This window comes from Trichoderma harzianum (assembly GCF_003025095.1).
Source record: "Trichoderma harzianum CBS 226.95 unplaced genomic scaffold M431scaffold_1, whole genome shotgun sequence".
Taxonomy (NCBI): domain Eukaryota; kingdom Fungi; phylum Ascomycota; class Sordariomycetes; order Hypocreales; family Hypocreaceae; genus Trichoderma; species Trichoderma harzianum.
The window spans coordinates 2417712-2438346 of record NW_020209249.1 but is presented as its reverse complement, the minus strand read 5'-3'; the positions used below and the strand labels follow the sequence as shown (position 1 = coordinate 2438346).

Below are 20635 nucleotides of genomic sequence, written 5' to 3'. Positions count from 1 at the left end.
AAATCGAAACAGAAAAGACAAAGATAGATTCAACGCCAACATCGCTTCATTACGCATTGCTTACTTGCCTCTCTCTGCAATCGGTCAAAACGGGCACTTTTGCTGCACTCGTACGTGAGTCTTTGTTCTTGGGTATCAATCAATGTCCTCTGAAACTTTGCAACAGTTGTGGCCCTGCAGCTGCAAAAACGAAAGAGAGAGAGAGAGAGAAGCAAGAGTCGATAGCCAAAATGGAACTAAAAAAGGGGAAGGGGAAATATAACGACAAAATGAACTTGGAATCAATCAAAGCGGCTTAGCGGCGGTATCTCCTGTCGTCGTCTTCGCTGTAGCTGGATCGCCGGCTGCTCGATCTCCTGGCTTTTCGGCTCTGCCGCCTTGGAGAAGTAGTGGTTTCCTCAATGACAACCACCTCGTTCTCCTCATCGTAGTCCGAAGGAAGGGGGTCCCTCCTGGGTGCAGGCCCGGCTCCAGATGACGAAGAAATCGTCGTCAGCGGTGACGGCTCTCTCTTCCTCCGCATAGGCTCTACGATGACGGGCTCCTTGCCTCTCCTCTCACTCCTACGCTTGGACGTCCTAGTGGTGCGCTCCCGTCGGATCGAGAGTACTCTCGCACCGTGCATCGAGGGGACCTTCTTCTTGGGCTTTTCGCTCTTTGGGCGGGCGGAGCTTAGCATGCTGCGAGAGACATACGACTTGGACTCGGTGACCTCTGCGGTGCGGACAAGGCTGGACATGGGTCCGAAGCCCAGAATCGTGTATATGACTAGCAGCAGCAAGATGAAGCCAACGACTGCAGCAATGACGATGCCGACGATGGCGCCTGGCGTGAGAGAGTCGTGGAGGGAGCCGTATGTCTCGGGGATGACAACAAAGGTGGTCGTGGCGGAGTCTCGCTGTCGAGCCACGAGGGACGGGACATCGCCATGGATAGTTCTGGTCGCGAACCCGGGAGCTTTAGCGAGCTCGTTTATTGGCAGCCGTAAGAGAAGCGGTAGAGCCGGCATGTTTGTCTCTGTGTGCCCGTTACTGGAACCCCTTCGGATGGAGACGTTGATTGGATAAGTTGTTTTATGAACTCAGCTTCTTGCTGCCGAGATTCGAAAGAGAGGGGAGGAGAGAGAAGAAGAGTAGAGAGCGAAGGGGAATGAGTCGGATAAAGACGCGGATTTTGCTGTCGTTGGACTTTGAGAGCCCAAGCAAGAGAAAGACAGCAAGATCGGGTACGGTGTAGCAGCTGGAGATGATCAGGCGAATAGATGGCGAGGACGAAAGAGCGCAATGCAATGCAACGAGGGCCCTCAGTAGGATGACGATGGCGTGTGCATCAACTGCATCATGTCGCTTTCAGGGGTGGAGGTTTCTACTGCTTGTCTCAGTAGGACATTTTTCGAATCACCGAGGTTGAAGAGGGAAAAAAGAAGCTGTCCCGCCTCATTCCCTGTCTCGTCTTTTTTTGTGGTGACTTGTTTGGTTTGTTGGTTCGTAATAGTAATTGGCATATGATAAGCCAAGCTTCAGGCACAAGGTGGGCTGGATGGGCGGCAACGAACCGAGCCTAGAGAGAAAAAAAATCCCCAGCCACCGATCAAATGGCGCTCCCAGCCACATCATTTTTGGTGGAGGCCATTGACGTATTACCTGGTCCAATGAGAAGAGACGGATAGATTGAATATCTTGCTTACCTTGATGTATATTTAACTTTTGATGGATTAAAGTAAGACAGAGAGAGGGTGTGTCAGAGAGAGAAGAAATGGGAAGAGTTGGATTGCTCTTGGTTGAAGAATTGGACAAATGATGAAGAAGAAGCAAAGCATTGATTGTAAAGCAGGTACCAACGCTTGGAGCATGCTAAAGTCTCAATGCCAAGCAATCCATCAGCTGAACCCCCACGCGTCGGATTATCGTTTTCTCGGCCTCATTGTATTGACATGCAGAAAAGAGAATAGAGGGTGAGTGAAGCTGGCGAGGAAGAGGAGAGAAGAATCAACGATAGGAAGTACCTAAGGACGCAAAGTAACAGCCTCGCACTGGAGTTGAGACCTCAGGTACTGACATCAAATTGGCAAAATGAAAATGAACGGAAGGTATAGTCCGTTGATGCATGACGTGTGAGCCGAGTGGTGGAAAGTCCTGTCAAATACATGTATCAAGTCCAAAGTCACAGCGCAATCACGCATCCAGAAGGCACAAGTCAAATACAAAAGGGATTTGGTATTTTAAAATACTTCCAGATTCAATCACCCATCCACGTACAATGGGGAGACTATCCCAACCACTTTTACGACGAGTAAAACCAACCAATGCTTTATTCCTCCCAAGGCTCGGTTTCATCAGAGCTTCCCCAGTCGTCAACAGTGTTAAACAAGTATATGGATGCAGGTTCATTATGCATCAAATATGTCCGCCGTAAATCACGCGTCCTTTCTTCAATCCTAGCGCCCAAGTATACAAAAAGGTAAAGAAGAAAAGAAAAAAAAAAGACAAAGAAAGAAGAACAGGTGCTTTTTGTAGGACGCAAAAGCATGTCTCTGGGACTCGATTCTTAACGCCAATCGCCTGTGAAATGAAGAGTGCCGCGTTTTATATTAAATGCGGCATACTCGGATGAAACTGATGGGGATATTCAAACAATAACAGGAAAAAAAAATATGGAAGATGAAAAAAAAAAGCCGACCCAGCTGGCCCGATTTATTTACACTTGGGCCATTTGCTTCTGCGGGATGGGCGGCAAGGCACACGTTGGTGGTGGTGCCGGTGGTGGCATCGCCATCCGTGGCATGCTCTTCTTGCGACCCATCAACTGGGCATGGTTGCTGGAAGAAGATGAAGGTCTGGAGGGAAGAGGGGGAAGAGGGCCTGTTGGAGGCGGCGAAAGTGGAGGCGTCTCTGCAATGATGTCGATTGGGCGTACATCGCCAGGGACCGACCATTCGGAAAAGGCAGACGCGATGCTGGCTCGCTTAGGTCTGGAAGCCCATGAAAATCCCAGAGAAAAGCTCCGCGTTGATTCGCCGTCAACCTCTACTGAGGTTCGGTTCCTCCTCACCCTATCACCCCAAGCAGCTGCGATATGAGACGGTAGTGTATAGTACAGCTTCTCGGACACGGGCGATGCTAGCGGACTATCATCTTCAAATACCGATTGTTGCGCGCCGTCAACTTGAGGCCCAGAAGAAGCGAAAAGGCTCGGCCCAGGGCTATGACTTCGAGATTCCTTGGGCACCAAGCTCAGACGCCGTCCCAGCACGAGCCGGCCTCGAGGTAGCTTGGGGACACTAGGAGCATCTGCAGACAGTACTTGGGACCGAGTCTCGGCGTTATGGCTCGTCACAGGCCTCTCAGGCATGATGTTCTCCTTTGGGGATGGCTGATCTTGAACTGTGGACAAGGGACGCCCTGTGCGAATATTTGACAGTTTACGCAGCGAGACTCGAGGTCCGACAGTGGTTGGTGATGGAGGATGTCCACTTGGATCCATAGCAGAAGTGAGCTTGATGTATCGACGACCCATTTGTTGCATTGAGGAGGCGCCAAACGAATGAGTACCACGGGGGTCGGAAGGAGATGGTGGCTCAGTGTTGACCCAGGGCGGAGATGGAAATTGACCGAGTTCAGACATGCCATCACCGATCTCTCCAACGAATGGCGCCATGGTCTGTAGCGACACTCGCCGATTCATAATGACACTGCCGTTGGGCCTTGGCTGTGCAGTCTCTGGAATGGTGGTGATATCTGCTGGCAGCGGAAATCTCTCGCGGATTGGGGAATCGGCTGGTGAAGAGGTGGTCGACGTCAAGATAGTTCGTTGGCCGGAGGAGAGGAGCGACAGCCGATGAGCGGAGTCCCGGAGATTGTCCAGTTGGCGACCGTCGTGGGAGATGACGCTGTTTGTTGTTGACTTATCGTCACTATTCATGTCATGGGTAACGGAGTCGAAGTCGATCACGGGAATGGAATAATCACAAACTCTTCGCCCATGGTCTTGTTGCATGACAGGCGAGGGGTTTGCGGGAACGGCTTGTGTCGATCGGATGGCTTCCTTGTCAATAAGGTTTCCTTGGCTCTTCTTTTCGCGAAGATAGATACTGTCGAAGCTACCCTCCTTGGAACTAGTTTCTTTGCTATCAAACTCCTTGGGCAATCCAGCCTCAGAGAGGCTCCTTTTGCCACCAAGCTGCTCAATCATTGCGCGCAAACTCGTCATCCAGTCATCCATATCCTCGGCACTCTCAAAGACCATGAGCATATTGGACGTGTAGCGCTTTTCTGAAGTTCGAAAGGATAACTTGGAAAGAAGAGACCGAGACTCGGCTGTAGATACTCTGTCGTCCTCTGTGGTCGCCGAAACCTGTAGCACCCAATGGCGACCCGGAATCATGTCAGTGGCAAAGGCGGCCGACGTCTTGCCCAACCGCAGCACCTTTTCGGGCATTCTATCGATGGCTCCATCACCGGTATATTGAAGCAGGTAGCCAGCTGTCGCAAGGATATAAATCTTGGTCGTCCATGGGAGGTTCGTAGTGGATAGAGAATCGCCGCGGTTCCTTCTCCTGAATTTGTCACTATTGCTAGTGTTGGCGGCGCCACTGCCGCCGCTTACATTCATCTCTGTTTGGGAAAGAGGTGCAATAATCTCGACGCTAGTCTTTTCGCTCAGCTTCATAAGAGCCTCGATTGGTAGAGAAACGGCGGCAAGAGACTGTTGCTTGTGTGCTTGTTGGTATGCTCGAAACAAGGTTGGTAATGTCCAAGTGGCGAGAGTCGGACGGGGTTGCTTGGCTATGCTCATGCCAGGTGTGCGTTTCCCTGAGGAAGCAGCAGAAGCATTGGCAGGGCTGCGGGATTGTGAATCTTGGCCGTCGTCAGGCTTCTCGTGAGAGGAATCCCACGGGTAGTTTGCCATGGGAAGGGCGAGCTCAGACTTGACCTGTTGTCCATAAGGCCAATTCATATCTGCAAGAGACGCTCGAAAGCCTCCAGATCGGGGAGATGCCTTGGCTGAGTTGAGCGAATTGAGAGAGCTGGGTGAACGCAGGCTTTCCTCGCCCTTGTGTAGCTTGGTAGAGCGTCCAAAGAGAGTTCGAATGCCGAGTCTCGATTCTCGCCGTCCAGGTTTGACCGGTTTTGATAGAGATGAACTCTCGCTTTCACCTGAGAGGAAGGGTATCGGGGTATGTACTCTTCGAGGGAAAGAATTGTTGCCCTCAGGCGGTTCGGGTCTGCTGATGGGGGCCATGACGGAGCCAAATCAGACAGCACAGGGCCGATTGGGGGAACTCCCAAACTAAGCTCGCGATAAGTGATGAATTGCGTATGCGTATAAGTGATTGGGAGGTTGGTCCTTGGAGTCAATGCTTGGTGGACCCATGAAATGTTGCCCAGTGAGTACAGTAGTTTGCTGTGGAGAAGCAACTGTTTCAGAGGAGAGGATGAAGAGAGGAAAAGTGGAAATGAATGTCTTCGAAGGCGTATACGAGTAATGCCGCAGCACCGACCAGCGTTATAGGATTTGTACAGACTGAGTAGGGGGACTCGAATGTGATCTGAAGGACTGGGCGGAATCGATATAGGCAAGCTGTGAGAATGCTAGCCGAGGTGTTTTAGACGGCCTCGACGGGATACACCGGTAGCAAGAGCAGAGCAGAGCAGGACGGAAGCAGTGCTGAAAGAAGATGTGGAGGGAATGTGGAGGGATTGCAAACAAGAGCAGAGAGCAGAAAACGCACAAAGCACAGCAAAGGATTGTGTAGTTTGCTTCCTTCAAGATGGCATTGTGACGAGGGAGAAGGCCAGTCAGTCATTCAGACAGACGAGAGGTGGGACTGTGGGCTAGTAATAGTTGCAGCTTGACAAATGCAAGACCGAGCACAGGCGTCCTGTACCTTGGAAGTTAGTACAAAGTAGGGTACGATTCCTGGCCCGGCCAAATCAGAAGCTCAAGAGCAGAAAAAAACAGAGCAAAAACAGATGTCAAAAAGGGTATCCACCGCAATGCATCTCGTCAAAAAGCTTTCACAAGGGCCGGGGACAGGGGTCGAGAGCGAGGTTGATGAGGGTGGGCCGGACGAGGTGCTGAACAGTGCGTGACAGGCGGGGGGCACCACCGAGGCTAGCGGACTAGCAGGCACTGGACATGCATTCATAGTGCTGAGCTGCGAGTCCAGGCGGCAGAGAATTGCACTGATGGAGGCTATGGCCGGCTTTGCGAGTACCGGTACAGGGCCTGAAGCCCAGAAGCCCACATAATGCAGGGCATCAATTGCAGCGGAGGGACACCCGGCAATCCGTGGCGGAACTGAGGCTTGGCCTGACAGGATCAATGAATGGGAGACGGGAAGTTCCAGCGCCTCAGAGCCCAGCAGTGGTGGCGCTTCGCAAGTACCAGTACTCGTACCTCAAATGCTTTGTTCGAGATCCTAAAGTGCCTTATCTTGGTAGCAACCAAAATAAAAAATCGAATTAAACGTCGGTTGCCCGTGGCTGAGGCATTGAGTTCCTTGTGCCTGTGTCTGATACGCGCTAGGGCTGAGCAAAAGGATTCAAATTCTATCAACATCCATCCGTCCTATGGCTAACCCACGAGGTAGGCACACATCACAGCTCGGCAGATTTTTGTCCTTACATATGCACCCATTCAGCTCAAGCACACCTGATTTTACTTTTGTGACAGGTAACGCGATCCATGGCAGCTGAGATGCTAAACTAACTACTAACAAAAGATGCTTGCCACTGGCTGCCCAAGTCCTGCACAAGAGCATCATGAAATCTCGCCAAAATTTCAGCGCACACAACCTCCAGGCAAAAGAGTGCGGGGGGCCCCAACACCAACCCGAACCACATGTGAGACCAAGAAATTAATCATATTATTTATCACATTACTCTCGCCTTCCTTTTTATTTTACTTTTTCTTAGCCAAAACTTGTCCCTCACGTTTTTCTTCTTTTGTTCAGGCCGCCAGGCATAGCGGGCGAAGATACCGACGATACGACGCCAACTCGCCCGCGCAGCGTTATTCATTCCTACTTGGTGGTGTATTCTGCGAGCGCATTACCAACAACGCCGAGCCAGAATCATAAACTTGCACAAAGCATGACGTTCTGCCTGACCCGAGTGTCTTGCCGAGCAGCGAATCATTGCCGAGAGATTAAGACGCCTAGCAAAAAGCAACGACGGCTCTCCCCGCCAGAAAAAAGAAAAGAAAGCATGTCTTAGGCAGGGGTTCAAAAGGCGTCTAAGAGACGTATTACGAGGACGGACCATCTTGCCCCGAGATGAGGGAGCCCAAGGACCTGGACATGAGCTGCCCCTAGCTTGCAGGCAATATCAGAGATCATCATGGACTGTCGTCAATCTCAACGCAAACGGCACCAGCTCCCAGTTATTCGGGTCCCCCTTATTGCTGTTTCTATTATTACCAGATGCTCGACGAGGATGCCCAGGCCCGGAGTTGCAGGCTTCTGATCTGTCTCCGGCGCTTTGGGATGGCCCTGCTAGTGCTGGCGACTAGCTAGGGTTGCAGTCTGCTTAGTAGTGGTAGTATCATGCTGACCCACGAGCTACCAGTAGGCCGACGGAGATCAGCGAGACAAGACCAGGACAATAACCAGGCTTTTGCTGGTTGCTCGGCCTAGCTGAGTCGTCTCAGCCCTCGCCCTCCCCTCCACCGATTGGCGTGGAGCTCTGACTTGAAGTGGGTGGGCAGCAAAAGAGGGCATCGCCGTAGGGCCGAGGCCATGCAGCGCTTCGATTGGCAAAAAAGTAAAAGCCCTATCGCGGCTCGCGGCTCGATCCCGATTCGACGATTTCGAGCCAGAAAACTTACGAGCGCGCAAAGAGTTCCTGCAAGACCAACGATAGTGCAAACCTTTTGTGCCGCTCCCAAGACATAAATGAGCACGCGTTGCTTCACGTGGGAGGTCATCGTATCATTTATGAACAATGAAAGCGGCAGACAAAGTTTTTCTCTTGTCCCCTCTTCCGTCGGACCGTCCACGAGCAGGGGTTGATTGGGCCCATTGTGGGTAATGCGTGAAACGGCAATCGTGGAGATCGAGTTGAATCCAAGGAATTTCCGGCTTCCTCGCCTTATTCATTCCAAGTCTTTCCATCGCCCAACTGCATAGCCTCGATAAAAATTGGGCCCAGTGCCGCCAAGTTCGATAGGTGTTTGCCAGTTGGCCATTGTATCTGCCGTACGGGGTGCCTCGTACTGGCCAGCAATCTACGCGTTGCACAGCACGTCACCTTACAGATACGAACATACATCTCTCGTCTGCACACCGTTTTGTTTTGTGACATCTCAAGGGCGTGGGCGATACGTCGAGATGATTCGTCCGCAGCTTCAGTCCGTGAGATGGTGGTGCTATCAGATGCTAGCAGATGCTATCCCAACTTACCCGATGCTACAGACCATCCACAGTGCAGATCAACGGCCGCTTCGTGATGCAAGTCTCACGCAAACTTTGCCTTCTTTCAGTTCTTACGAGATGCAAGGGATTGGTCCACTGCAGGCAGATAATCTGAAGCGCGACCGCGACCGCGACGGCTACGCGCAAAGTTTGACCAGTGACTGACGCGGCCGTTGTTTGTCATCAAGAGTCACAGAGTTCAATGGCCCTCAGGACAGCGGCATTTGCTGAATACGAAGAGCTGCACGGAGTACTCATGGCATGGGGCAACGTTCCTGCAGTAGCGCGTGATATGCAAAAACCTCTGTGCGTGCAGCTTGCATGATGCTAGGATGCAAGAGCCACTGCGGTTTGCTGGGCTGAGCCCCCAGAATCCTGACATGGCTTTCAATACAATCTGGATGCTGGGCTCGTAAGCAAAAGGCCTTTTCAGTCCCTTGCTGCCCGTTCGAAAAGTATTGAGAGCCCATGGGATATCGCAACGCCAGGCAGTTGGTCGTTTTCTCGCACAGAACAACGAGATATGCGGGATTACCACGACATACATGTGCGCGAGTTGTTATGTGGCCAACAAGAGTGGAGCATATACTCGACAGTCAAACTAACTCTTGATGTTTGTTTTTCTCAACTTTAATCAGAGTGTAAGCACCAGGAGAGCTGGTGAATGCTCAAAACACTACCGCAGATTACCGATTTGATTCAAACCCTCGATTTATGCCGTCGCGTGGCTTGGGCACGATCGAGCCCTGGTCACGATGATAAACGCTTTGGCCGCCGATTGACGAGACAAGAGGCTGCGCGGGTTTCAGTGCAAGCCGTCATGGCAAACCAGACACCCGAGATCCTGATGAAACACCCGCGATGGCTTTACGCCATCGCCATTTTGTACACAGAGGATAGAACAGGTTGACAAGGCATAGCTATCAGCATCGTCATCAGCTTGTCGTATTTTATTCCGTTTGTGGAATCTCGGTAGAGCATGGCAACTCAAGCGAGCATCTACAGCATCCTACACATGCGCATGGACAGCGGAGTACAAGTGCATTTGCCACCAAGCCGCAGGCCGCAGCTGTCAGGCACTTCCCGGAACACATACGCACAAGTACATGGCTATAGCTGCCTGGCGCTTCATCAGCTGGATGCGGCCCAGAGCGCGGCCATGAGCCATTGTCAGCAGAAACATGTCCTGCACGGGCCACGGTGAAAACAGAGCTCTGAGAGCCAAGCACGAAGGATCAAGGCCTTGCCGTGCTGCTGGAATCCTTAATGCGACTCTGCAATAATAATAGTAGGTCGTAGATGGTATCAAGCACATGGGGAGCTTGCAAGTACGATTCATGACCGGCGTCCTCAAGCCGGCCTCCCTGGCAATAAGACGTGCATCATATACCTGGTCTCTGTAAGCTCTTTTATTTCCTTTTCTGAATCTGGCTTTTGTGAAACACAGTAGACAATTACGTAGGTAAGAATTTCAGCTGAAGATGTCTACTAAACATAGCCAATCTAGGGAGTTAGTTTAGGTCAGACATGTCTAAGAAGGGCCGTGTTTCAACAAGATGGCTTTTTAATGCCCGACAGCAAAATGCTAACTACCTACCTAGTCAACCAATACTAGACAGATTAGAATACGTAGAGAGATTATACAGATGTCCTAGATCCTTAGCAGTGCAATTGTGAGAACGGTTTGCGTTTGTTGAATGTCTGTGACTAATCCAATCCATTCACACTGGCAACATCGCCAACAACCTCCATTTCACTGACGGACACGTATTCCCTATACGTCAGCCAAAGTGCTCATGCTCAACAACCAGAGGCATATTTCACTTTTGTTGGTGTCAATGACAACCAAATGCATATCCTCCCTGTCAATCTCGTCCACCCCAAACCTATTTCTTACAGGTTCATCAAAATGTTGAGCTTTCGGGGTGGCGTCTGGGAGTAGCCGGATAGCCTACTGACCAGCCCCGATCGGGCACCCAAGGGACCTACGGGCCGGCAGTTTCCCAATGTCCCGAGAATGAACCCAATGGCAAGTTTGTAGGTTCGGGTCATGGAAGCTGACAGCTGGATCGATTCGTCATGAGGCTTGCGGAGATGCAAAGTTCTCCCCCACTTTCAATCCGGGGGAGAGAGGCTTTGGCAGCGGCTATCCGGTTGCGTAAAGTTGCACGGGTTGCCGAAGGGGGATGGCCAACAAAAAAAAATGGTGCCTTTCACGGGTTGGGCATTGAGTTTATCGGATGTGGGAGGTTGAATAAAGAATGAGATAAGGTATATATAGCGTCGAGGTAGTGGTGATTTTGGTTTATTTGGATTGATGACACTTACAAAGCCAACAAACCATTGAAGTAACAAACCGTTTGACAACTGCAACAATGTCCATCATTCAGCCACAGGAATACCAGGCCGTTGACGACGTGCCGTATCAGCGAGGGTAAGCATATCCATCACCAACTCTGTCGTCCATCTTGTTTTCCCATGCTCCATCACATTCCAAGCATTGCAGTAGACTTCAATTACAGACAATCTTACAAACAACATACTACGTCACAAAGGCTAACAAACCGTCCTTTCAATAACTTAGCCGTCCTCTCCCAACCGTCACTCCCGTCTTCCAGAACAAGCTGCCCAACTCGCCCGGAAAGACGTCCATCGGCCTCCTCGTCGACTTCCCGCCCAACTCATCCACGCCTCCCCACACGCACGGCGGCGCGGCCATCTCCGTCTTCGTCATCAAGGGCACCGTGCTCAACAAGATGAACGATGGCCCGACTCGTGTGATCCCGGCGGGCGGCACGTGGTTCGAGGCCCCCGGCTGCCACCACCGGACCAGCGACAACTTTAGCACCACGGAGCCGGCGCAGATCCTGGCGACGATGGTGGTTGACACAAAGACCGTTGAGGAGGGAGGAATGGCGGCTCTTGTTGTGCTCGACCCGGAGTATGCTGATATCAGACTTGGTTGAATTGAGATACTGCAGTGAAGGGAACCGGAAGCTCGGGAAAAGTGGTTGGTGTTGCCAATATCGGAACTGGTCAAGTTAGTATGTGGCAATGGAGAGCAGGAGAGGCTCGGGTTTCTGTTAGTAAACGGGGCATCTCATCAGCAAGGCAAATGAATATGTAAAAAAATCAATAGCAACGAATCGTTTTGACAAACCAGAGTGTCCCCATGATGTCGGAGGACATTCAATTGAGTTACCGTCGTACCTCTCGGAGCATTGCTGTGCAGGTCCCCTATGGCGTCACTGCAGCAGAGGCCGGGCAAGTTGCGTGGCTACCCCCTGTAATTCCTAATTCCGTCCCCCGTAGGCCCCCGAGACTGGAAACGCCACAGCGGCTTCAGGCGTCTGCCAGCACCGCAGTTGGCTGCTGCCAGGCATTGCTCAGCGGTCTGATGACGCCCCAGGTCACTGGGTCGCTCTTCGAGGCGTAGAACATTGAAGTGGTACGAAACCTCGAACCACCGCCCGGCCATTTTGCGTTTTCGCCTCCAATGTTGATCAGCGGCACATCACGCTGGACTCAAACCTTGTGCTCCTGCATATGCCATTGACCGAACCAGCACTCTCTTAATACTGTACGCACGCCCCCTTTCGCCTCAAGCCATCGATTCACCATGGCAGCGTTCGCTTCCGGCCATTGCTTCAACAACTACAACTCTTGACTCATCCTCTGCCAACTCCAACTCCACCATTGTCCTACAACAAACACCTACATTTATTCTCCCGCGCGCCCTCCATCCATGCTCAGCTACGGCAAACTAAAGAAGCCACTTGCACACTTGGAAGACCTGACGATACTTTGCGTCGCAATCAGCCCTACCTAGCAAACTCTACGCTAGGCTACCTACAGTTTTTTTTCTATCACCAGCTTCCAGCTTGATAACCTTGGAAACACCAAACCAGAGCAAACAGACCAGACCAGACCTCTGTAACCCTTCAATCCGTCTTTGCGAAACGAAAACAACAAACAAATCCAGTATCACGCTCATCCGCATCACCGAATTGAATTGCATCTGCCAGCTATGGCGGCCAACGGTGACGTCTCATCCGTGCCCCGCTCCGAGTCCCCCACTGGATCGCCTCGATCCGCGTCCATTTCGTTGCATGCCGCTGCCGCTATGAATGCCGGCCTCCAACGAGAACCTTCACGCAGTAAGTCGGAATCAGCCGATCTGCCTCTCCCGGCTAAAAAGCTTGTCCATCGACTGCGCTTTTTCGCTCTTGCTTCCACCACTCAAACCACCCTGTCCTCACCACTCTAACTCGCCGTTTAGGATCGTCCAACAGCTCTCTAGCTCGCAGCCTCGCATCCCCGCCCAGCCGGCGACGATCAACCATCCTGATGAACCTCCAGCTAAACGACCCTGCGGTGCCAGCGCCGGGCGAGTTCCAAGAACACATGAGGGCGAGCCCGCAGCCTTATAGCGGCGGCATCCCGCCAGAGTCGAGCCGACATATCAGGACACCGAGTCTGGGTGAGCTCCATCAGGAGCTCGAGGCAGAGCAGGAGGGCCATGTCGTAAGCAACCGCCATATCTCTACTAAATACTACTGGTGGAAAGAGCAAATACTGACGAAGCTGAAATTTGCAGAATCGCCTTTTGAACATGATTCGACAACAGCAGCTAGAGCTTCAGCGTCTTCAAGCAAGCCATCCGCATGCAGCTGGCGGAGACGAGAGTGCGACCGCCAGTGTTGCTGGCTCCGAGAGGCCACACCGATCGCTGCCTGTCCCCATCTCGACCCAGTCCCCAACCGGAAACCATGTACCATCAGTTTCTGGCTCGTCATTTTCTCGATCGCCCATCTTTCCTCACCACCGGAACTCCATGGAGATGGCTCGCGCCGACATGCAGCGCCGGTCCAGGACGCCAAGCCGAAACGCCTCACCTCGACTGCGGGCGACTTCCATCAGTGCCGAGAGCGGGGACTGGTCTCTGTTCCGCGACGAAAGTGCCTTTTACCAGGCCGAAACACAAATGCTGACCCGCGAGAACCAGATGCTTCGGCATCGCATTCGGGAACTAGGTAGGTTGCCTGCTTCTTTCTTCCATTGCTGCCTAAATACACCCCGGAAGGACAAGTAAGGGAAATGAAATACATACGCAGATGCTGACACCCATGCATAGAAAAGCAAGTCTCTGAGATGACTAGCTCTCCCGTACCAAACGAGCCGCCGGTGTCCTCAAATCTTACTCGATCGTCGACCTCGGCCGAGGAGAGCGAAACTGTGTCCAGGGCAGCGTAAGCGCACCCTGTGTGTCAATTTACCGCTATGCGGCGACGGTTACGATTGCCAGCCATGTGGAAATTGTCAAGTTGCTTTGAAAATTGGAGGCCGATTGTAAAAGTATTGGGCCGCATGCTTTGATTCATTATGCGAGGTTCACAACATGGTAGCAGGTTGCTTTTGGCTGGCGTCTAGGCGATGGTTGAAAATCCCAATCGGGTCATAATATCAATGGTCTTTTCCCCTTTTGCTAGATGGATTTTTCCCCCCTTCTCGTAAGTAGTGAGTGATATCGAGGGACTGAGATGACCATTGCTAAGTTGCAACACGGATCATCTAGCCACGCTCCGCGTCACGGGGAAGGCCATGGAATTAGTCTGAGAACTAAGAATCAATCACAATCATCAAGAGAATTACCAATAAAAACATGTTGAAATAACAGGCATATCCGGCTATTCAGTTGATTTCTATCTTATTAGCATTTCGTAGGACATGATGGCCTTCTGTTCTGCCAGTCTGGGGTCCATGTGGGGCTCCAGCTTTCTCATGAAGCTTCTCTAAAAGCTACCCACCTCATATAGCCGACTTACTTACCCTGAATCAAAAACCACATCAAAACCCGTTCTTGTTCATCTGCATTCTTTCTTGCTCATATGCAGTTTCAAAAACGATAGGGAAGATGCTGGCAAGCAGGGCAGCAAGATTGATTCGGCTGTCCAGCCAGACTCGGCATGTGCAGGCCTCAAATTTCAGTTCTACAGCGAGTGTCCAAGCTGATTTCACTCATGCGGCAAGTTGTCTCATACAACCCATTCACTAGATATCAAAATCCTACACCATCTCATCTCAACGACACACACACAAGACTTGGTCAAACTCAACCGCTAACATGATCCAATACAGGTAATCGGCGGTGGTGTCGTCGGCCTCGCCATTGCCCGCCAGCTCTCCCTCCAGCCCGGCACCTCCACCGTACTCATAGAGCGTCACTCCGCCGTCGGCACGGAGACCAGCTCGCGCAACAGCGAGGTCATCCACGCCGGCATCTACTACGGCAAGGACACCCTCAAGGCGAAGCTCTGCCTCCGCGGAAAGTACCTGCTGTACGAGCTCTGCGACAAGCACGGCGTCGCCTATAGCAGGACGGGCAAGTGGCTCGTTGCCCAGAACCACGCGCAGAGAGAGGCCCTGGAGAGGATCCACGCTCTTTGCACAGACGAGATTGGCGTTCCGGTGAGATGGGTGTCTGACAAGGAAGTCCGTGAGCGTGGCGAGGGCGTCCTGGCCAAGGCTGGTGCTCTGGAGAGCCCGACGACGGGCATCGTCGACTCCCACGGCCTGATGCTCTGCTTACAAGGTCTCTTCGAGGACGCTGGAGGCATAGTTGCCTTGAGTTCACCCGTCGTGGGCATCCGGCCGCTCTCCCAGGGAGGATCCTCGCCCCCAGGCAGCGCAGGCTGGGAAATCGACGTCTCGGACGGGCCCGGCGGCGACGTGTCCACCATGACGGCCGAGACACTCATCAACGCCGCCGGCCTCGGCTCCGTCGCCGTCCACAACATGATTGTGCCCCCCTCGCAGCGCAAGCAGCTCTTCTACGCAAAGGGCAACTACTTCTCCTACTCGGCCTCGCGCCCCAAAATCTCCCGCCTGATATACCCGGCCCCCGAGCCCGGCGCCAGCGGACTCGGCACGCATCTCACCATCGACCTGGCCGGACGGATCCGCTTCGGCCCGGACGTCGAGTGGGTGGACGACCCGAACGACCTCACTGCCAACGCCTCACGGCTGCAGCAGGCCGTCGCCGAAATCCAAAAGTATCTCCCGGAAGTAGATGCCAGCGCCCTGGTGGCCGACTACGCAGGTATGCGGCCCAAGCTGGCCTCAAAGGGCGCGGCGTCGGCAACGGACAAGGGTTTCGAGGACTTCATCGTCAGAAAGGAACAAGGCTACGAAGGCTGGGTTAATCTTCTAGGCATCGAAAGCCCTGGGTTGACAAGCAGCCTTGCCATAGCAGAAATGGTACATAGGCTTCTACATGGCCAAGCGAGCACATAGAAATATCACTTACATCTCAAGCCAATGAATTCTTTCACCACGATGCCATTACTTCATTTTAAATAGAAAAAAAAAGAAGAGAAAACCATGCAATTTCCATATTTAGACCGGATATCATACACAAGCAAAAAAAGCGAATCCTGCAACAAGTTTGCAGCGACAGGTGGACTGGACCCATCCAGATTTTGGCCAAAAGGGCATCAGAAAGCAAAACGGCGCGTTAGAAAACAGAAAAAGAGAAAAGCATACTCCCACCCCTGTGCAGATCAATTATTCCATGCCAAAGAGGTTGAAAAAAGAAACAAGAGGAAGAGGAAAAAGAACCATGTAAGAAGCAAATAAAATAAAAGACAATGTCAATGCCCAAACACCCAGCTCGATTCCGTTTCGTAAACCATTCATCCCAGAGACCATTAAAAAAGAGTGAAGTAAAATGGAGGAGGAAAGAAATGAGAAGGAAGAAGAAGAAAAAGAAGATAGCGAGGCAAGTTTCATAAAAAAAAGGAGCAAAGCATACAGAGGCGCAAAGAGGGTCCTGATAACTTTTCCCTGGATTGTCCAAATTGGGCAACATTGTCGCGCCTAGACACTGAAAACCTCAAGTTCCAACGCCAACCAATCCTTGTTATACTTGCAAAATGCATTAATCTGTGACGATATGGAACCCTTTTGCGATGGGGCCTCTCTCCCATTCCCTTCCTTGGTAGAGAGTGCTGCTTCAGCGCAGCGTTATACTGTTGCAATACTGTCGGGCAGAGAGGTCAACACGTAGCTGGTAGATGCCATTCTGAGCACCAATGAAGCTAAATAGAGCATTTGGCGTTAGTATCTGTTTTCATAGTATAGTCATGTAGGGAGAGCTAAATAAGCCATTGATCGAGACTTACAGTACGGTGCCGTCCTGGCTCCAAGACAGCCCCGATGTGTTGTCCGGTGAGGGAGGAACCTCAAAGACACCGTGGTCTGGTGCCAGCGTCCCTCGTACGGCGCTCTCCTCCCAGCGACTGGCCGCCTGAGGTGGAACTGGGCGCTCTTCAGAAGTGCTGGCGTCTGCCGAGGGCCGTTCCCGAGCCTGGAGAATCTCCAGAACGGAAAGATACGACGAGTCTTGCCTGTCTCGTTGGTCCCGCAGGGCAGCCATGGTCTCGTTGATGCGGTCGATCCACCGCTGCTCAGCTCGACCGCCACCGCCTTGGCTAGTTTCACGCATCAGCTGGCGGGCATTTCGTACGCGCTCTTGGGCCCGTTCCCGATGGTCTCTGTAGAGATTGAGCAGGTCGTTGGGAGTCTGAACCGTGCCTTGGCGGGCCCGGGTGGTGAAGGAAGATGTTGCCGTGGGTGTGGCTCCGGTTCCTCCTATCCAGCCCGTCGCAGCCGCGGACCCTCGCTCGTCGCCGGGTTGAGCGTTTGGCCTCTCTCGGCGCCGACGTTCGCTCTGGATGGCTTCAAGAACTCTAGTCTCGGCTGGCGTCAGTGGCTGGTGCAGCATCTGGGCACTGAAGAAATTGGCTGCTGAAATAGGAGGGTTCAAAGGCTCTCCCCTCGTCATGCGTGTTTCCAGCAATCGGGGATCAATGGTCTGGGTGTCAAATATGTTGATGTGCTCATACTCAGACTCTTTGTTGAGATCAATAATCTGCCGAACCATGAAGTTGTGTCTTACGTCGGCGATGCCAACGCGGCCACGATCTTCAGTCCATGCCAAAAGGTCATACGGTCCTGGGCAGAAAGCCATGTCTCGAATGGCTCCTGGTCCGCTGTTGGGCCGCGAAGACTGGAACGTCGTGATGAGGGGATCAACCGTCTCGTCGGTCAACTGCGTCGCGTTGAATATCGAAATGGTACCGTGCTGAGTCCCAATGGCAAGGTAACCGCCAGACGTAGAAAAGGATGCCGCGAAACTCCCGCGACTATCCGTCTTGTCATCCTTTTTCTGGCTTTTGAGAAGAATCCTCTGCTTGAGTTCCCACTTGCCCGGGAAGGCTCCAACTCGCTGGTGGACATATAGATACGGGTCATCCAAGATGGCGACCAGGAGTCGCCCATCAGGTGAAATGATGGCCCTGTTGACGAAATCGGGGTAGCGGACAACGTCCAGGGGTTCGGTTAACTCTTTTTGCTCAAAGTCAACCAGGCTGACAAGCGTCACGGTCCGATCATTGTTGGCGAGGACTGCCACAGGTTCCGTGTAGGCACGGCCGTCAATGGGCAAACCTTGCCCGCTGGGAGGAGGAAACCACAGGGTGATGCAATTGACTCGCTCCTTAGCAAGCTTCATGCTCTTTGCTGTCACCTTGGCTGACTGTTGAGCAGCGGCTGTAAGCATATTGAGCGCAGCTTCCTCGGGCGAGGTCGTGGAGCTCTCATTGCCTAGAGAAGGGCCGGCATCAGAATCTGAGCTAGCAGCTGTGTCCTGAGGGTTCTCGATGGCACGACCTCCTTCTCCCTCGAGTCTTATAGCCACAAACTCGCCCGTCTCGCTTCCGCAGCACAGCCATCCATTTTCGGCGACCAGACACCGCGGCGCAAATGTGAGGTGCTTGATCGTTTCGCAGCTGCGAGCTAGGGTGTTGAGCCGCTGGATCTGGCGGCTTCCAACTCCACCGGGATAGAAGAGGTTGTGTTTGTTTTCGGCACTTATGAGGGACCGCAGCTGCCAATGTCTAGATAGCGATGAAACATCTTGATTAGCAAATGTAGATGGATAATTGCAGAAAGCTGGATAGGTTTAGCCATGTGTTGACATACTGTGAGCGAACAGGGACCCGGAAGTGCGTTCGTTGGATCCTGGAGATGAGGCGATCGGAAGTATAGTATCTGCATAACCATCCAACATCGATATGATTAGCAACAGCACAGCAACGAAGCTTCAGCAGCCCAACAGGGGGAATCGCTCACGAGGCATCGTCCTTGCGAGCCATAGTAGCGTCGTCGGCCGGTAGTTCGTCGCTGCAATGAGTTGGGGCTCAATGGCCAAGGGGGTCAGCTGCGTTGCAGCACCCAAAGGGGGCAGCCAGGCACAGGCACAGGCTGGAAGCACGTTCGAGTGGTGATAGATGGGGTGATGTGGTTGTGTGCCTCGAGAAGCGCCGGAAAGCCGAGTCAATGCTTCAAGCAAAGGGAGTGTCCGGTATTAGAAGTGCGAGGATGCTGGAGCGAGATGCGAGTTGAAATGGGCGGAAGAGGAGAGGAGGGAGATGGCGTGAGGAGAAGGTCGTGATGGGATTGGGTTCTGAGGAAGAAGCAAAACAACGGGCTGAGATGGAGGTGGCTTATTCCCAGCACAGTCTGGACGTGCGACTCGACCCGTGGAGTTGCACTTACAGCGGAGTACAGGGTACTTTCAGGCTGCATCGGCGCCTTATCGCCCCCAGCAAGCCCGCTGGAACGGCGCACAGGTACCCTGTACCTGAATCATAGGCCGAGCCACAGCGCTATGGCGGCTCCCCGGATAAGACACAATGGGTGAGAGTGGAGTGGGTAGATGACGTCTGTCGGTTCGATGATTCAATGACATGAAGCTTTTCTGATCTGATGAGAAACAGAGTTGCCCTACTAAGCATTTAAACATATTCATACGCACGCCGTAATCGATACGAGCTAGTTACGAATACTCACTGAATGCTTTGATTTTGCCGGAGGATTTGAATTTGCGGTCTGAGGCTGCAAGGTGAGGGTGTGTGCAACAGGCCATGGATGGGTGCAGTGCATATACTTGATGCAAGTAAACTTGGGGGCATCTATTGGTTTTTGAGTACCCGATCACCACCCAGAACTCCAAATTGTAGTCTATTGCATTGATTAATGGAACGCTTCAACGCTCTGCATGCATAGACTGGATTCTGGACCTGTCGAGGACCCCTGCAAAGTATCCAATACCTCAGTTGCTCAGGTAGCAGAGCGTCAAGCATGCATCGTAGGGAAATTACAGGTCATTATCAAGCAAGTCAGTTGGTAGTACCAAGGACGTTCCACTGCCCAGCAGGCAATAAAACGTGCATCAATAGAGCGTGGCAAGCATCCATCCTGTTTCACGCCACCGGGTGCCATAGTGTTTGCTAATATTCCGGAGATGGATAGGTGCTACTAGGTAGGTAACACCACCAAAAGCAAGGGGGAGGTGGAAAAAGGAAACAAACATTGAGAAAAGAATAGGAGTAAGAAGGGAAAAAGGTCAATATTGATTGGTAAGGTCGTCGGACACGGCAGCTAGCGGGGTTTGCATTTGATGACAGTTGAGGAGTGTTTTCTCTTCCAATCCAAACCCATTTTGGTGGTTTGGGGCGCTGCTTTGGCTGAACCTTTTATGCAGCCAAATATTGACACCAAGTCTATGCCGGAGCCTTGTCACCACCATGATTGAAGCTGTCCAAGCCTGTTTGAATCGAATCTGGATACCTTGCCTTCTTCAAGCCAGGGATTACTAGAGTCACAAGACGTTATAGAAGAATGTCGGCGTGTAGATGAAACTCCCGCTTTGAGCCGATCGTAGCCTGAGCCATGGCCAGCACTTACCGATGCTGCTCAGCTTCTCTCGTCCTCCCGCGGTCCGTGATGGCTTTGTAGCCTCCGCTAACACGATTCAGTCCCCACCAGATTCTTGCAGTGATCCATCCAATTCTCTTTCTGCTAGCAAGCATTCAATATTCTTCTCCGCATGTGCCGCCAGTGAGTGAAAGCATCCCGGACTAACACTTGTTCCGCCAGTGCCGGTGCGGCGGGTGGGACCGGGATTGCGGGACTGCCTGTTGCCTCTTTCTCTCGGCTTCTATGGCCGACGGTCGCAGCACAGAGCGGTTTTTCCAAGGCTAGAAGAAAAAAAAAATTCGCTTCTCTCCACCATTTCCCTCTCCAGCTGTCCATCCAGTCTTCTCCATATCTAGACACCTCTTCCCAGATCGCGTGTCTCTTTTCCCTCTTTTCCTCTTC

At 52.3% G+C, this 20635-nt stretch overlaps 6 protein-coding genes across 6 annotated transcripts; 3 read left to right on the top strand and 3 right to left on the bottom strand.

Moving 5' to 3' along the window:
• Positions 1-295: 295 nt before the first annotated feature.
• Positions 296-1009, bottom strand: M431DRAFT_477173 (hypothetical protein; the record flags this gene model as incomplete). Its single annotated transcript, XM_024915542.1, has 1 exon — positions 296-1009. The coding sequence occupies one exon, from the start codon at positions 1007-1009 to the stop codon at positions 296-298; it is 714 nt and encodes a 237-aa protein (XP_024780415.1).
• Positions 1010-2697: 1688 nt separating this feature from the next.
• M431DRAFT_70868 (hypothetical protein) lies at positions 2698-5241 on the bottom strand (the record flags this gene model as incomplete). Its single annotated transcript, XM_024921830.1, has 1 exon — positions 2698-5241. The coding sequence occupies one exon, from the start codon at positions 5239-5241 to the stop codon at positions 2698-2700; it is 2544 nt and encodes an 847-aa protein (XP_024780414.1).
• A 5454-nt stretch (positions 5242-10695) lies between these two features.
• M431DRAFT_502894 (hypothetical protein) lies at positions 10696-11565 on the top strand. The gene is made up of 2 exons (XM_024918229.1): positions 10696-10847; positions 10998-11565. Exons 1-2 carry the CDS (start codon positions 10789-10791, stop codon positions 11377-11379), a joined length of 441 nt encoding a protein of 146 aa, XP_024780413.1. The 5' UTR covers positions 10696-10788; the 3' UTR covers positions 11380-11565.
• Positions 11566-12440: 875 nt separating this feature from the next.
• Positions 12441-13666, top strand: M431DRAFT_71457 (hypothetical protein; the record flags this gene model as incomplete). The annotated part of the gene is made up of 4 exons (XM_024921900.1): positions 12441-12570; positions 12612-12937; positions 13011-13446; positions 13548-13666. The coding sequence occupies 4 exons, from the start codon at positions 12441-12443 to the stop codon at positions 13664-13666; spliced, it is 1011 nt and encodes a 336-aa protein (XP_024780412.1).
• A 602-nt stretch (positions 13667-14268) lies between these two features.
• On the top strand, positions 14269-15706 carry M431DRAFT_515170 (hypothetical protein; the record flags this gene model as incomplete). Its single annotated transcript, XM_024920267.1, has 2 exons — positions 14269-14438; positions 14552-15706. Exons 1-2 carry the CDS (start codon positions 14328-14330, stop codon positions 15704-15706), a joined length of 1266 nt encoding a protein of 421 aa, XP_024780411.1. The 5' UTR covers positions 14269-14327.
• A 718-nt stretch (positions 15707-16424) lies between these two features.
• Positions 16425-18934, bottom strand: M431DRAFT_104467 (hypothetical protein; the record flags this gene model as incomplete). The annotated part of the gene is made up of 4 exons (XM_024911548.1): positions 18605-18934; positions 18455-18523; positions 16594-18369; positions 16425-16509 (listed from the first exon to the last, which is right to left on the bottom strand). The coding sequence occupies exons 1-4, from the start codon at positions 18625-18627 to the stop codon at positions 16425-16427; spliced, it is 1953 nt and encodes a 650-aa protein (XP_024780410.1). The 5' UTR covers positions 18628-18934.
• Between the last annotated feature and the right edge of the window lie 1701 nt (positions 18935-20635).